This window comes from Phyllopteryx taeniolatus, chromosome 15 (genome assembly GCF_024500385.1).
Source record: "Phyllopteryx taeniolatus isolate TA_2022b chromosome 15, UOR_Ptae_1.2, whole genome shotgun sequence".
In the NCBI taxonomy this organism is placed as follows: domain Eukaryota; kingdom Metazoa; phylum Chordata; class Actinopteri; order Syngnathiformes; family Syngnathidae; genus Phyllopteryx; species Phyllopteryx taeniolatus.
The window spans coordinates 15,210,682-15,226,111 of NC_084516.1; the positions used below are offsets into that span (position 1 = coordinate 15,210,682).

At 41.3% G+C, this 15,430-nt stretch overlaps 1 protein-coding gene across 1 annotated transcript in view; it reads left to right on the forward strand.

Moving 5' to 3' along the window:
• The first annotated feature begins 888 nt into the window (after positions 1–888).
• dym (dymeclin) overlaps positions 889–15,430 on the forward strand; it is an 84,629-nt gene continuing 70,087 nt past the window's right edge. The window contains exons 1-6 of the mRNA XM_061799379.1: positions 889–1,123; positions 1,878–2,075; positions 3,149–3,201; positions 3,309–3,402; positions 5,368–5,504; positions 6,057–6,129. Of these exons, the coding sequence (XP_061655363.1) occupies positions 1,936–2,075; positions 3,149–3,201; positions 3,309–3,402; positions 5,368–5,504; positions 6,057–6,129 (497 nt within the window). The 5' untranslated portion in view covers positions 889–1,123; positions 1,878–1,935. The remainder of the gene's footprint in view (positions 1,124–1,877; positions 2,076–3,148; positions 3,202–3,308; positions 3,403–5,367; positions 5,505–6,056; positions 6,130–15,430) is intronic.

The window sequence follows — 15,430 nt, forward strand, 5'->3', positions numbered from 1 at the left end:
ATTGTCAACTGGTGTGAATGTGAATGGTTGGTGTTCTCTGCAGTTGTGTAAAAATAAGTAACACCCAGCACTATATGAAAACCAGCTGTGCTGTGAGTGGTGGTTTAATATTTTTAGAGTAAGAAAATCGAAATACAAACCCCAATTCCAATGGACATTGTGTAAAATGTAAATAAAAACAATACACTGATTTGCAAATCCTTTTGAACCTATTGAGTAAACCACAAAGACAAGATATTTAATGTTCAAGCTGATGAACTTTGTTGTTGTTTTTTTTTTAATTACCTCATTGCCTGCAACACATTCCCAAAAAGCTGGGACAGGGGCGCCAAAAGCTTGGGGGGGGGGGGGGGGCAAAACACCTCTTTAGAATATTCCACAGGTGAACAGTTTAACTGGGAACAGGAGCGTGTCATGATTGGGTATAAAAGGAGCATCCCCTAAACCAGGGGTGTCAAACTCATTTTTGTCGAAGTCCACATTGTAGTTATGGTTTCCCTCAGAGGGCCGGTTTGACTGTGGAACCATAAACGTGTAATTGCCTCATCCTATCATTACATATTATACAGTGGAACTTCAGTTTTTGTATGCTGTAGCTTACAATATAACATTTTGGTCCAGGAGAACGTGAAGTAGTTTTAAGGGGCCATTAGATGTCATTCCCAATTACCTCACGCTCACAAACTGCTCAAACACTCATAAACACTACAGATTCCCCCCCCACACACACACACTCATTAACACTACTGAAACGCACGTCGTCAATCTTTGCCAACTGTGGGCCTGTGAAACTCTTTTGAGACTCTTGTGATTCAGAAAATATTCTATAAAAAAATTCTGAGCGGTCTCGCTCGACGTTACGTGACGTCACGACGCAAGTGAACGCCCTTCATGAAGTCACGACGCAAGGGGGCTGCGACGTGGAAAACATGGAGGCGATGGAGTTGGTAATTTAAAACTCCCTCTCGCTCTGAAATTACTTCGCTTTTGAATCCTACACATTTTCAACATTCACCTAAATAGTAGTCAGAAGTAACTTTAACTGGCGTAACACCGGGTGGACTTATTTTGCTTTCCCACTCGCCAAGAGAGCCTCGGAAGCAGCTTGGAGGGTTTGTGACAGGTAAGCTAAGCGGTCAGCTGATGGCGAACTAGCGGCTAACGTTAGCTGTCAGAGCAACAACATCAACTAGCTCGAGATATTCAAATGTATTTATTGGTCGCTGCCATGTTGGTGGCCATATAGCTTCTTGGCAGTCACAACGACTGCAGCATCACGTCAATTAGCCTTACTGTACTTCCTGTATATGTGCACACTTCACGTTATGCTAAATGAAAAACTGTCAACGGTACAAGTCCAGTTTAACTGTGATAAAACGGCATACAATGGGATACTTTGAACAATTTGTTTATTATTTTTAAAATTTCTATAATCTTAGGTTTAAAGTTAAGCACGGCGATCCGAGTGCTTAGCACGTCTGCTCACAGTTATGAGGTTAGGAGTTCAAATCTCGGCCTTCCTGTGTGGCGTTTGCATGTTCTCCCCATGTGTTCCTCCGACATTCCAAAAACGGACATGTTAAGTGAAGACTAAATATTCAATAGGTGTGATGCTTGTTTGTCTCTGCCCTGCGATTGGCTGGTGTCCAGTCCAGGGTGTAATCCGCTTCTCTCGTCAAATGTCTTTTTAGGTTAACTGAAGATGTGAGTGTGAATGTGTGTGTGAATACTTGTTTGTCTATCTGTGACCAGTCGTTGGCCAGCGACCAGTCGAAGGTTTATTGACGCATGAAAAATATGACATGGTGTCCAATTTGAATATTCATATTTGAAGTATGAGTGGTCTTGGTTACATTTAAAGTGCTCTGTGCCCACAGGTGTGAGCATATGCCGGCCAAACAAGCAGTAAGGCAGCACTGAGTCTGGACTCTGGAGATGGGAGCTAACACCAGCCAGCTCAGTGACCTGCTCGACAACCCCAGCCTTAAGGCTCTGGTGGGCACTGAGTCCATATCGCAGAATGACCCTTTTTGGAACCAGCTCATCTCCTTTACTGTCATTAGTCCCACCAGCAGGTACTCAACACAAAGGTCTAGTCACGTGTCTAAAGTGGTTAAGTCCCGTCCAGGATCTTCCATACTATTCCAGGATGTTTGCAAAGCCGGCTGCCACTTGAGTAATGATTCATCAGGGTTATTTGTCCTGGTTTTGTATAAAGGGTTAGACTAGTTGGTGTGTAGTGTTTAGTTCCTCCTGGAGAAATAACTTCAATGTGTGATAACGTGGGGTTGTGTTATAGGTTGGTATATTCAATAGTTTGGTACTGGTACTTTTTTAGGTCGAAATTTCTTCAAAGGTTTTTACTTTTTAAAGACGAAGGGATACCTCCTCCAGCCATCACTGCGATGTTCAGCAATTCCACTCAGGTTTGAGACTCGGCTGTCAGAGCTCAATCTCCCTCCCTGCTAGGCGCTGCTTGGCTCCAGCCGGCCAAGTCAGCCGCTCCCGTCATCGAAACGCCAGTTGAGAATTGCCTGCTACCACAGCGCTCCATTGAACTGTGTGGGATGACATTGCGAAGAGTAATGAATTTTGCAAGCGCTGTAGTATTGATCTGTCCCTACGTCATCTATCATTTTTACTCATTATTAACCAATTTAAAGTGCTGGAAATAGCTCTAAAACAAATCTATTAACGTTCTTGAAAGCTCCACTGTTGGGGAAGTTTTGTAAAACTCCGCCTCTTCCCTCACTCTGTGAGGCATTGTGAACGATGTGGTGTTTGGTAACTCAAGCAAGTCATCTTTTTTGTTTCCCTGAAAAGTAGTGATTCTAGCAAGGATTCATATGTGGATAAAAACCTGATACATGTTGGATACCTACCTATATGAATGCATCTTAAATGTGCAGATTGGATATACCACTCCAATGACAGCTTGATGTCATCGTAATACACTGGTCAGTGACATACAGCTGCTCAAACAACACAAATAAGCACATTAAAAACATTCGCCTTAAAAAATAAACTACAGCAAAAGCAGACTAATATGATGCTTCATTATAGGTGTGCCCATTGTAAATAAGCAAAATAACTGTAGTAAACAAGTTATGCAAGAATGTTTAATTTTTTAATTTTCTGTTTTAAACAGTGGAGAGTCCAAGTTGCTGGAAGAGGCTGTGTTACCGCTGGCCAAGCTCCTAAGTATGTCAACTTACTCAGTTGATAAATTGATCAATAATGCAGTCATTCAGACTGAAAATTGTATTACATGTCATACATTCTATAATGTTTTTTCACCCTTTCTTCAGTTGAAAACAATCCCAGAACTGGAAACTTTGGCGCGCTGGTTAGAATCTTCCTGGGACGAACCAAAGAGCTGAAAATCTCCACAGAATGCCAAGAGTGAGTGTGGGAAGCTTTTTTTGTTAATCAAAGCAGAAGGGGCAAAGTCTGAGTCAGCAACTCTTTATGGGAATAGTGCTGTCAGTTACAATTGTTATATTTGGATTAGTATTGCTAGACTTTTCTCTACTTAAGTTACCTTCCATTTGTCCAGAATTGGAAACTGTTTCCCCACAGGAAATAATGTACATAAAAATAAACTGTTCCAGGGGGAAACTGCATTGAGGAGGGCTTACCTAGTCACGGAGAGCTCAGCAGATGCGGCACACTTTTCAAGGTTTCTCCATAGCACAATCACTTCCATGTTTCACATTCTTGGGAACCATACCGAAGGCTAATATACGCTAAAGTTTCTTTGAACATATAATGTTGATGCTCACTGAACGACTTGTGATGTACACTGAGGTTGTGCAGTGTCTTTTAATTAATAGTTAATAAATTGGTTTCATTCGTATTATGAAACAATTTAACCATACAAAGTAATGTTAATAGAAATAACTACTTTAGTAATTGTTCAGCCAATATTTTAAGGAACATTTCCATATTTGTAAGGGTATCTGGTATTTCTGGATGGGGGGGGGGCTGCATTTTCGTCATCGTTGAGTCATGGGGGGATGAGTAATGAACTCAACATTCATGTTTTATTTCTTCAATGAAATAATGAATTACTAAAAATATTTAACTTGATACATTTCTACTTAGAAATAAACCTGTTCTAATGTCATGCTTTTTAATGGTAATATTTGGCATGGATTTCTCTTTATGACAAAACACAATGTTTATATATATATATGCTTCAATATGATAGTTTTCCATTAACCTACCCTCAACTCCCACCTAATTACCATGAATCCCATGGAAACTGTTACCATGGTGATGACAACAATAGTGCGGCTGGGATGAGAATCAGCTCCTCCAAATCTGAGACCATGGTCCTCATTCGGAAAAGGGTGCAGTGCCCTCTCCAGGTCTGGGATGAGATCCTGCCCCAAGTGGAGGTGTTCAAGTATCTTGGGGTGACGAGTGAGGGAAAAATGGAACGGGAGATCGACAGGCGGATCGGTGCAGCGTCTGCAATGATGCGGACTTTGTATCGGTCCGTTGTGGTGAAGAAGGAGCTAAGCCGAAAGGCGATGCTCTAGATTTACCGGTCGATCTACGTTCCTACCCTCACCTATGGTCACGAGCTGTGGGTCGTGACCGAAAGAACAAGATCCCGGATAAAAGCGGCCAAAATGATTTTCCTCCGCAGGGTGTCCGGGCTCTCCCTTAGGGAGAGGGTGAGAAGCTCGGTCATCCGGGAGGGGTCAGAGTAGAGTCACTGCTCCACCACTTTGAGAAGAGCCAGATGAGGTGGCTCGGGCATCTGATTAGGATGCCTCCTGGACGCCTCCCTGGTGAGGTGTTCCGGGCACGTCCCACCGGGAGGAGACCCCGGGGACGACCCAGGACATGCTGGAGAGACTACGTCTCCGGGCCTGGGAACGCCTCGGGATCCGCCCGGAAGAGCCGAATGAAGTGGCTGGGGAGCGAGAAGTCTGGGCTTCACTGCTAAAGCTACTGCCCCCATGACCTGACCTCGGATAAGTGGAAGAAAATTGATGGATGGATGGATGGTATATAATTTGATTACACTAAGTTAGCACCCATTATTTCTGTCATGTTGTAATGTTGATTTGACCTAACTGATTAGAATACATGACCTGACTAGAGAATACTTTTGAAGATACTCAGTGTACAGTACAAAAGTATATACAGAAAAATTAACAAGTCATTTAAATAGACACATTGCTCCATCTTGTGATCAGTTGTTTTTTTAAACTCCCTTATCGTTCCCAAAAATCCTGATCATGAAAAGTTTAGTTTTAAGTAACATTTTACCATTCGTATCTGTCTTTCAAGTGTAGAACCAAATTAACCAACGTTCAAAATGAGTTACAATGTGTTGTCTCCTCTCCTCCGCAGTCAGCTGTTCATCTGGCAGGCCCACAACGCTCTCTTCATGATCCGCTGCCTGCTCAAGGTACTCATCCGGGAGATAAGTGAGCAGGAGCTGCACTTGCAGTTCAGCTACCAAGAGAGGGCGCCAGGTTCCTGCGGAGGTGAGCATTGTGTCTAACTGTCCCCCCCCGCCCCACACACACACACACACACACTCACACACACACACGCACACGCAGGGACTAGCACAGGCAGTTGGTGTCAGAGGGGCCGTGGAAAGCGGGAAACAATCTGACATAAGTGACTGTGGGTTATGCTGTATTCAAGAAGGCTACGAAACCTGTGCACATTTGTGGAGAGTTGGGGTTGCACACAGCCACTGTCCTGTCTCTGTTACCTGTCTGATGCTACCTCCAAATACAGAAAATTGCTCGGTCAACCTTTACCCTCCATACTGTTATGTTACTGTTCATACAGAACAATAGCACAGTAGAAATACTGTCTGGTTTTCCAATGCAGTGAAGGCTTTACACTCTTTTACGTCGCTGATACTACCTTGATAGCCAGAAAGTTGCCACAATTTGCCAGGTCCACTTAGTCCCTCCATTCTGTGTCTGTGCCATTCATATAGAACAGAAACACGGAACAAAGAAAGAAAATGTCAGATTTTACAGGCAGCATAAAAGTGGCTTTTATCAACATCTCTCTTTTAGGAGCCAGTCATGAGGACCTCCTCGAGGAGCTCTTATCCAACTTGGTGCACCTGATCGTTGAAGTGCCGCTGCTGTAAGTACTTTCTGTGTGTATACATGTGTGTGAGTCATGAAAGTAATTTGCACACATTTGGAAAAGGTCAAGATGTGCTCAGACTGTTGGGGGGGGAAAAGGACATTTATGCTGACTGGGATGTTCACAATGCCCTGACTGTTCCCACGCAGCTATTTAATAATGTCACTTGTCTGACATTTTACATAGCCGACTTAAAAAAATGATGAAGCAGTGGTGTCCCTTATGGAGTTTGTTACTCCCTGTGACCCTCTATTCATCTTTTTCATTTATATTCAATGTTATGTTAGTTACAAACATAATAAAAACCTATTCTTCTTTTTAAATTATTTGTTTTATTAGGGGTGACACAGTGGATGAGTAGTTAGCACATCCACCTCACAGTTTTGAGGTTGGCGGTTCGAATTCGGGCTACCTGTGTTGGGTTTCTAAGAACATGCAAAATGCTTGTGTGGGATTTCTCCGGGTATTCCGGCTTCCTTCCACATACCAAAAACATGCATGTTAGGTTTATTAAAAACTCTAAATTAGGGATGCACAATATAGGAACAAACATGACACTGCAATATTCTTTTATTATTTATTTATTTATTTAAGCCTGGGATATATATTGCGATGTGAAATAATACAAGATTAGTGTGGGGAAAGTTCATTTTCTACACAAACTATTTCAAAGTTTAGTTAACAGTTTCAAAAATGAACTACTTCAGTTCATGGTTAATCAAAATTAGTTCATAGTTCGTTTTTTTTTTTTTTTCTTCAATATGTTGCTCATGGCTATTAACCTCAAAATACTGGCATGCTATTTCCCCATTGCTGGCACCCATTCAGTCCACACTAGTAGCCAGCTCCAGCTTTCCCCCTACAATCTCAAAAACATGAGGAAAAACTTGTTGCTTGAATGGTGTTTTTGAAAATGAGGAATTAAAACAAAAAAGGGCTTTGATCTTTAATGTGGCAACAAAAACACCCAACACACTGTGACTACGGTTGGGCATCGTTTGAATTTGAGCGATTCCGGTCCCGATTCTGGTTCTTCATTTTGATTCCGGTTCTGAACAATTCTCCATTCTGATTCTTTTTAGGGGGCTGGGTCAAAAAAGTTTGCATGGTTTATATAAAGGGTGTCCAAATTATGTCCATTTTCTTAGCAGCCTGCAGCATAAACTAAAATGAACATTTGACTCGAGGTTATTTATAAGCAGTATCAATATCAAACCTATGAACTCAAAGGCAATGTGTGGCACTAACCCAATTGACTTCATATTCATTAATTATTGTTTCAGCTAAAAGTTAAATATAGCATTGTTAAAATAGTTATTTGCGACTATTTTTATCACGTCAAATCGTTTATATGTGCAAGTTTTAACTTGACTTCCGGTTTTAAGCATGTAGCCTTTTATTTTGAAGGGTATGTATCAGAACTCAGAATTTTGGCATGAAAAATAACTTCACACGATACCCGTAAAAACGAATTTAAAACGAGACGCAAGAAAAGGAGTAACCGATAGAACCAAATGCTCTGTACATACATGCAAATCAGTCGCCTTTTGGCGAAATTCGCCGTTTTGAACTCAAAATAGGCCATTTACGCGAATCATATAGATCCAATGACCGTGATTCAATTTAAGCGCTAGTGACGTTTAAGTCTGGTTCACTAATCAAACGACAGAAGAAAGTCATGTTTTCTATTGGGTTTCCCGAATATAGGTATTACCACTAGATAAGCCAGCCCGGCTGACTGTCGTGCCTAAGTGGTGCCCATGTTGGGAAGGTCGTCATTACCGTGAAGGCAATGGTGCGTTACTCTTGTTTACGTTTAGACAAACAAAATCAACCATTTTTATGTATTGTAGTATTTGTCTGGCACTGGCTGCCCAAACGTGGATCTTTCAGCTCATTTATAACTTTAGAAAACACAGCGCAGTAAATTGCAGGTGTTGTAGTTTTGACTGTGCACACACGCAGACACACACAAACACACATACACAGCAACATCAGAATTTGCACATTCACATTTTATTTTGTAATTTTCTTTTACTGATGTTCATGCTGTGGTTAAAAAAATAAATACATCAGAAGTTACTCACTATTTACTCAGTACTTGAGTAATTATTTCACTGTGTACCTTTTGTTCTTAAGTAATTTTTTTGGAGGATTACTTTTTACTTTTACTTGAGTCACATTATTGTCAAGTAACAGAACTCTTACTTGAGGACAATGTTTGGCTTCTCTACCCACCTCTGGAGCGCACATCCTCTATTGCTACTCTTACATTTAAGCAACATTTTTGCTCATCAGATCAGCCAGTGTCATATTTGTTGCACTGGTCTTTTGTATTTTCGCGTTGAGGTGCTGTGGGTCGTGGCCCTGGTTGCGGTCCCAGCAGAAGCGCGAAGTACACGTAACAATGCCGACAAGAGTTGTTCCGCTACTACATTTTGTATTAATTAGGAAATGCAGCTACAATTATCTAATTAGTTTACGGATGTTAATGTTAAATGTATTAAGCGACAGAGCAATGTTAGGGATTATGTCACAACACAGACTGAACTACCTTCAAATTCAGAAATTGCTCGTAAAAACAGAAAAATATTGTACTTAATATTTTCCTGGAGGATGCATTTGGGATTAGCCTTAGAAGTTGCTAATAGTGAAAAATGAAGTGAAACAGACAATGATTTTAGTCAATTCTTTTCCAGAATTAGAGTGCTTAAAGAGGGGGATGCTATTCATCAGGTGCAAGTGGAGATGGGCCTGGTTCAAGTTGGAGGCCAGAAAAAAAAGCAAAGAAATGAGGCAAATTTAATTTTAATCTTAAATTTGTACATCATTATGCACTTGAGTGGGGTAAATATTTTTTTCTGCGTGAAGAAATTTTTTTTTAATTTATTTTTTGCCTTATTCTACTCTTCAGAGACTTCCAGATGAATTTGTTAAAATAAAAAACCCTACCCCCCCTACAATGTTTATTTTTGGTCAGCTTTTTATGCCTTTGGCGTTTGCATGTCTGTCTGTAAAACGTTGATTCCTTTACCTCCACACCGATGAGACACAAGGTTACTGTTTGTGATACTGTGAGATGTTTTTGTGACTTTTGTCCCAATTCATTGTGATCCAAAGTTGCTAGTTTGGCCTTTGAAGTTTTAGCTCAATGTTATGCTTGTAATGGAACTGTTTCTACTTTCTTTTCAGTATGACAAAGTAATGTATCTTTTATATTTGTGTCTGTCATCAGCTCTGACATTGGTTTGAAGACTAAAATAAACGCTAAAAATCATCAATGCAACCCACCGTTTAACTTGTTAGCTGCCTCATTGTTGGCATAGACGTACAGTCCCCTCCAAAAGTATTGGAATGGTAAGGTCAATTCCTTTGTTTTTGTTGTATACTGAAGACATTTGGGTTTCAAATCAAAAGATGACTATGAGACAAAAGTTCAGAATTCCAGATTTCATTTCATTGTATTTACATCTAGATGTGTTGAACAACTCAGGACAGAGCAACTTTTGTTTGGAGCCACCCAATTTTCAATTGAGCAAAAGTATTAGAACAGACATTGTTAAATTAACTTAAAGGTCAGAGGACAAAGACATCATTTTTTTTTTGATAACTCTTGAACCCCTTTACAAACCACAGCTGCCATTTCGAAGTGATTATATAGCAGAAAAACAGCAGTTAAATCGATATGAAATATGATTCCGAATGCGCCGTCTGCTTTTTGCATCCAGCTCCTTCCACTGTTTGGCTCTATCTGGCGCTGTGATGTAACACTAGCCAAACAGCCTGTTCATTCGGTATTGTGCTCTATTGTTTCATGCTGTTGTTCCCGTCCTTGTATATTGTCGTATGATTTAGTGAATTCATGATTGTCTATTGTGTGACATTTGGTTGTACCAATGGTTCAAGCAGTAGCAAGAGTTTCTTTGGCTTTCCAAGTGAAAAAGGAATACGTGACCAGCGGATCAGCTCTGGGTGCCTAGCAAGCATTCCAAACTCGGTGCCGATCCCTTCGAACCGGCGTGTTTTGAGAAAGACTTAGCAGAAAGCATCGGATACACGGGTGTAGTTAGGCAGAGGCTGAAAGCTGCTGCAGTGCTAACTATTGTTCCTACGGCCATCGGGACCTCAAACGCCAGCAAGAGAACAAAATCTCGCAGCAGCGAAGCGGTGCAGACAAGAGGTGAGGATGTCCTTATATATACACCTATGACTCTATTGTGGTTATTATCCACTGGGCAATAGGAAAAAAAGACAGTACTTTTCAGTACTGTACTTTTGCCTATATGACAAGCCAACAGACACGGCAAAGACTTTCTGTGCAATGTGTTGTAAAGCTACTCGAGCGAGGGGCACACAATATATAGGAATACTGCATACTATGTTAAAGCTTGTGCCGTGTCACTGAAACATATATGAATATATAATGCGTATATCGTGCTAAAAAATATTGGCACCCCTGGGGTGCCATTATTTCTAGCTATGACTGTATAAAAAGACAGGCTTTTGACATACCGTCACATCGAGCCAGTGTGCACTCTCTTTTTCTGTTGTACAGCTGCTACTTGACTGCTCGTCATCGTCACTGTCAGGTTCCGACCTCCTGATCGGCTCAAACGTACGGTTTGACGATGCCAAGTTCAGTTGGGTGCTCCTGTACATTGAAATCCTCCTCCTCCTCCTATTTCAACACATTGCTCGCCATTGCGTATAGAGTGTAGCGCGCTGTGTTTGGCAATTGCAATGTCACTTCCGGTAGCCTTTACGGTGGATCGAGTAACTACACCCCGGTGTTTTGAGCTTTGGGTATGTTCAGGGAGTGCTCAATACGCTTAATAAAAACCTAATTTTTAGTTAAACTACAGTTGACAACTTGCTGGAAGTGACGTGCATGTATTACATAACATAAAAACAATTCAAATATGAATTTTAACTGATCCCATAACATCTTTGTCCTCTGACCTTTAAAGTGAATAACATTTACTATTTGGTGGCATAACCCTTACTTGCAATAACTGCGTCAAGCCTGCGACCCATTGACTGCACCAGACTGTTGCATTCTTCATTTGAAATGCTTTTCCAGGCCTTTACTACAGCCTCTTTCAGTTCTTGTTAGTTTCTGGGGGTTTCTCCCTTCAGTCTCCACTTCAGGAGGTAAAATGCAAGCTGTATTTGGTTAAGATCCGTTGATTGACTTGGCCAGTTCAAGACCTTCCACTTTTCCCCCATGATGAAGTCCTCTGTTGTGTTGGCAGTGTCTTTTGGGTCATAGTCTTGTCGCATGATGATTAATTTTTCTTTAAATTGCCAGACTATATTAGTGAAATTTATCTACGCTTATATTACAAAGCAAAATAAATTCCATATTATCACAGTGTAATCTTAGTGTTTTAACTGTAGCATTCAGATTCAAATAATTTTTCCGAATAATTAATAAAAATAAAAAAACACACATTCGCTCCCGTTTACGCAGTGTCCCTGAACGCACCTAGCAGACTCACTCAGCTGCTGCGTGCCTGCCTAGTTTCATTCTGAAGAGCGAAATAGGAAATGCAGCGGGTGTACAATCTTTTAATGTTTTGAGCATGTTCAAAAACCGTTGTGAAGTTCCGTCTGAACTTCTGCCAGATCTTTTTCTTTGTCTGCTATACTAACATTAACATAAACTACCAGAAGACTGTATTTTCACAGTTAGGGATATTTAATGCCAGAAGAGTTGATATCACAGCACTGGAGAGTGTTTTCTACTTTGAGCAACCTTAGGGTGCATAGAGAAATTCAAGGAAAGTGGAAAGTTTACAGTAGTAAACAACTAAAACTCAGGCCTGAACCTGTCTAAAATATGTGCCTGAAGGAGGCCTATCCTAACACACTGCTGATCACTTTTAATATTACAGTTGAGTCACTGTATATTACAGTAAACCAACATCGCAGCAGATGACTATGCTCCAGCAAAATACCATGCAGCTCAACTCGATTGGTTGGCGTCCAGTCCAGAGTACAACCCGCCTCTTACGTTAGGCTCCAACACACCCGTGACCCGAATGATTTGTTTTGCAGGGTTGGCATCATGTCTACTTTTCTGCAATCAGGGGGTGCCTACGAATATATTCAGAGTGGGAGCTTTGTCGCACATTTGCCCAAGCTCTAACCTTATGAGGTTTTCATTAGTTTTATTGCGAGTTATCAAACTTTTCTGCTATGCTCCACCCATACTTAATGATGAAAACTCAAATGTGTCTTTGCAATTGTCATCTGTTTGTCTGTCTAGTATACAGGGCTCAAATTTGGTAGCAATCAGGGTGAAAATTACAGGACAAGTTGATCTTTGAAGGGCCCCTGCAAATGGGCAAAATTACCCTAAAATGTCAGACTTGGTTTGTGTTTGTGTTTTATGGCAAGTCATCGAGCTTTGCAGCCATGCTGCACCCACTTGCAAAGACGAAAAGACACATTTTTCACAGTTGAACTTTCTGTCGAATAGATGTTGTTCAAATTTGATAGCAATTTTAAAAAGTATGTCTTTGAAGGACACTAGGAAATGGCTGAAATGACCCTAAAAGGGCTGCTTGGAGCCAAAATGGCAGATCGCAGGCGCCTGTCTCAGCGGACTTCGAACGAGGGGCGGGTTACACCTTGAAGTGGTCGGCAGCCAATCGCAGGGCACATATGTATATTTTGTCATAGTGGCTGTTTGTTGCCATACAAGAGTGGCTCCAACTACCGGAGACAAATTCCTTGTGTGTCTTCTAACAGACTTGGCCAATAAATCTGATTATGGTCCTGATGGGGACAAACAACCATTTGCACTCACATTCACACAGAGATGATTTTTTTGAAATGTGGACTTGCCAGACTACAGCACACTTTTCCACTTGGCATCAGTCCATCTCAGATGAGCTCGGGCCCAGAGAAGCCAGCGGCGTTTCTGGGTGTTGTCGATATATGGCTTTTGCTTTGAATTGTAAAGTTTTAACTTGCATCTGTAGTTGTAGCGATGAATTGTGTTAACTGACAATGGTTTTCTGAAGTGTTCCTGAGCCCACTGGCTTGTGTACAGAGATTTCTCCAGATTCACCGAATCTTTTGGTTGTGATATGGACAACTGAGCCTTTCGGGGATGCTCCTTTTATAACCAAGCATGACACTCACTTGTTTCCAATTAAGTTGTTCACCTGTGGGATGTTCCAAACGGCTGTTTTTTGAGCATTCCTCAACTTCCCAGTATTTTGCTGCCCCTGTCCCAGCTTTTTTGGAAGGAAGGCCCCCCCACAAACTGTACCCTCAAAATTTGAAGCATACTGTCCATCCTTTTTCAATGGCGCTTGCCACGGATAAGATGGAGTCTCTCCCAGCTCACTTTGGGCAGGTACACCCAGGAATGGTCGCCAGCCAATCGCAAGGGGACATATAGACAAACAAGCATTGACACTAACAGTCATGCCTATGGACAATTTAGTCTTCAATCAACCTAAAGTTTGCCACGGTTGAACCCCATCAAACTGTCGCACAGTGTAGGGGTTATGACTGTTTTCAAGAATGGACTACCACTGGTTTTGCCGCGATTAAAAATATGAATCGCCAGCGCACACTGTCGCAGTGTTGCAGCTTACAGCCAATCAAAATGCACATGAGCTTTCACTCACCCTGAAAATAAATTTCTGGATTTTAAGCGAGCCGCGCTGCCGTGCCGACCCAAGCCATCTAAATAGTATATTAAACATCCAATATTGTTTTTTACATCAATAATTAACTGTATTCATAATCTGTAATGTGCGTGAATGTATACAAAAAGTAAAGCGAAGCTTGTGACCAAAATGTACGGAAATTGTACATACTGAGCTGGGTGCTTTCAAATGAATGGAATCAGTGAGACTCCTTTAAAATATCCACACGCTTGCTTTTATTCTTGCTTAAGTCCTCTTTCTTTAGTAACCTGCTTCTTCCTTAACAATTAATCTATTTTCTTCATGGTTAGATAAATGTGATAAATTATAATATATAATATACTGTATATACAGCATCAAATGCCTAGACAGGCTTGCTGTTCAGGGCGTTCATCTAGCCAATCGCCCAATTTGACAAACAACCATTTACACTCACATTTACAATAAATCCTATGTACAATTTAGTCTTCACTTAACTTAAGAAGACTTTTGGCAAGAGAGGCGAGTTACAGCGTGGACTGGTCGCCAGCCATTTGCAGGGCACATATAGAAAAACAACCATTCACACTCGCATTATTCAATGAACCTAATACGCGTGTGTGTAGGATGTAGGAGGAAGTACCTGGAGAAAATCCACTCAAGCACAGGGAGAACGTGCAAGCTCCACACAGCCGAGATTCGAACCCAGAAACCCTCGACTGTGAGCCAGATGGAATAACCACTAGCTCGCCATGCTGTCATGGAAGCACATAATTGTCAACAACGTCTTGGTTAGATGAAGAAGGGGGTTACTATGTAAGGGATCGAGTCCAACTCCTGATTGATTGATTGATTGAAGAAATCATTGCTTAAGAGGTGTCGTTTGCGTCGAGAGGATTTGTCATAATAGAAGACATCTTTTCCTCCTTTCTGTCCACGGGCATCATTAAATTTGTCGCGCTTACATAAACGCATTGGACATTCCAGCATATTATTCATTGTTCCTGGCGCCCAGACTCACTCTGTTCCATTGCCTCCCTCGCCCCTCCCGACCTCCACCACTTTGTGGCTCTCGGCCCGTTTCCTCCGTCGTACGTGCTCGTGGTGCAGATGCAGTCATTCCTTTGTGGTTACACACTTCTCTCGCTTTGATCGTAGCCTTGGAAGAAAAGTTATTTTCTTTTTCTCATTATTGGGTCTTAATTTTTACAAGATAAATGTCACTAGTCGCCATTGTGTTTGCACAGTTTTTCCGTTGATGCCTTTTGACATTAGAGTACCAGTTGTTCACATGCTCTTACGTACGTGGCTCTTTATACGCAATCCATTTAAACCTATTTACACATGTAGACTGATTTAATTTCTCTTTAGCAACACGTACTGCATATCTGTGTTTATTCTATTTGTGGGATTTTAACATTTTATTCTTTAATTTTCTGCCTTGAAATATTATTTAGTTATATTGACCTTATATAATTGACTTGGACCCGGAGGGATACAAATTTGTACAGTAAGTAGAAAATTGCCTATAAATGAATGTGGTTGGATGTGGGTGAATGTTTGCTGGTGGCCGGAGGGGCTGTAGACGCAGAATGGCAGCCACGTTTCCGTCAGCTGCCCCAGACAGCTGTGGCTACACAAGTAGCTTACCACCA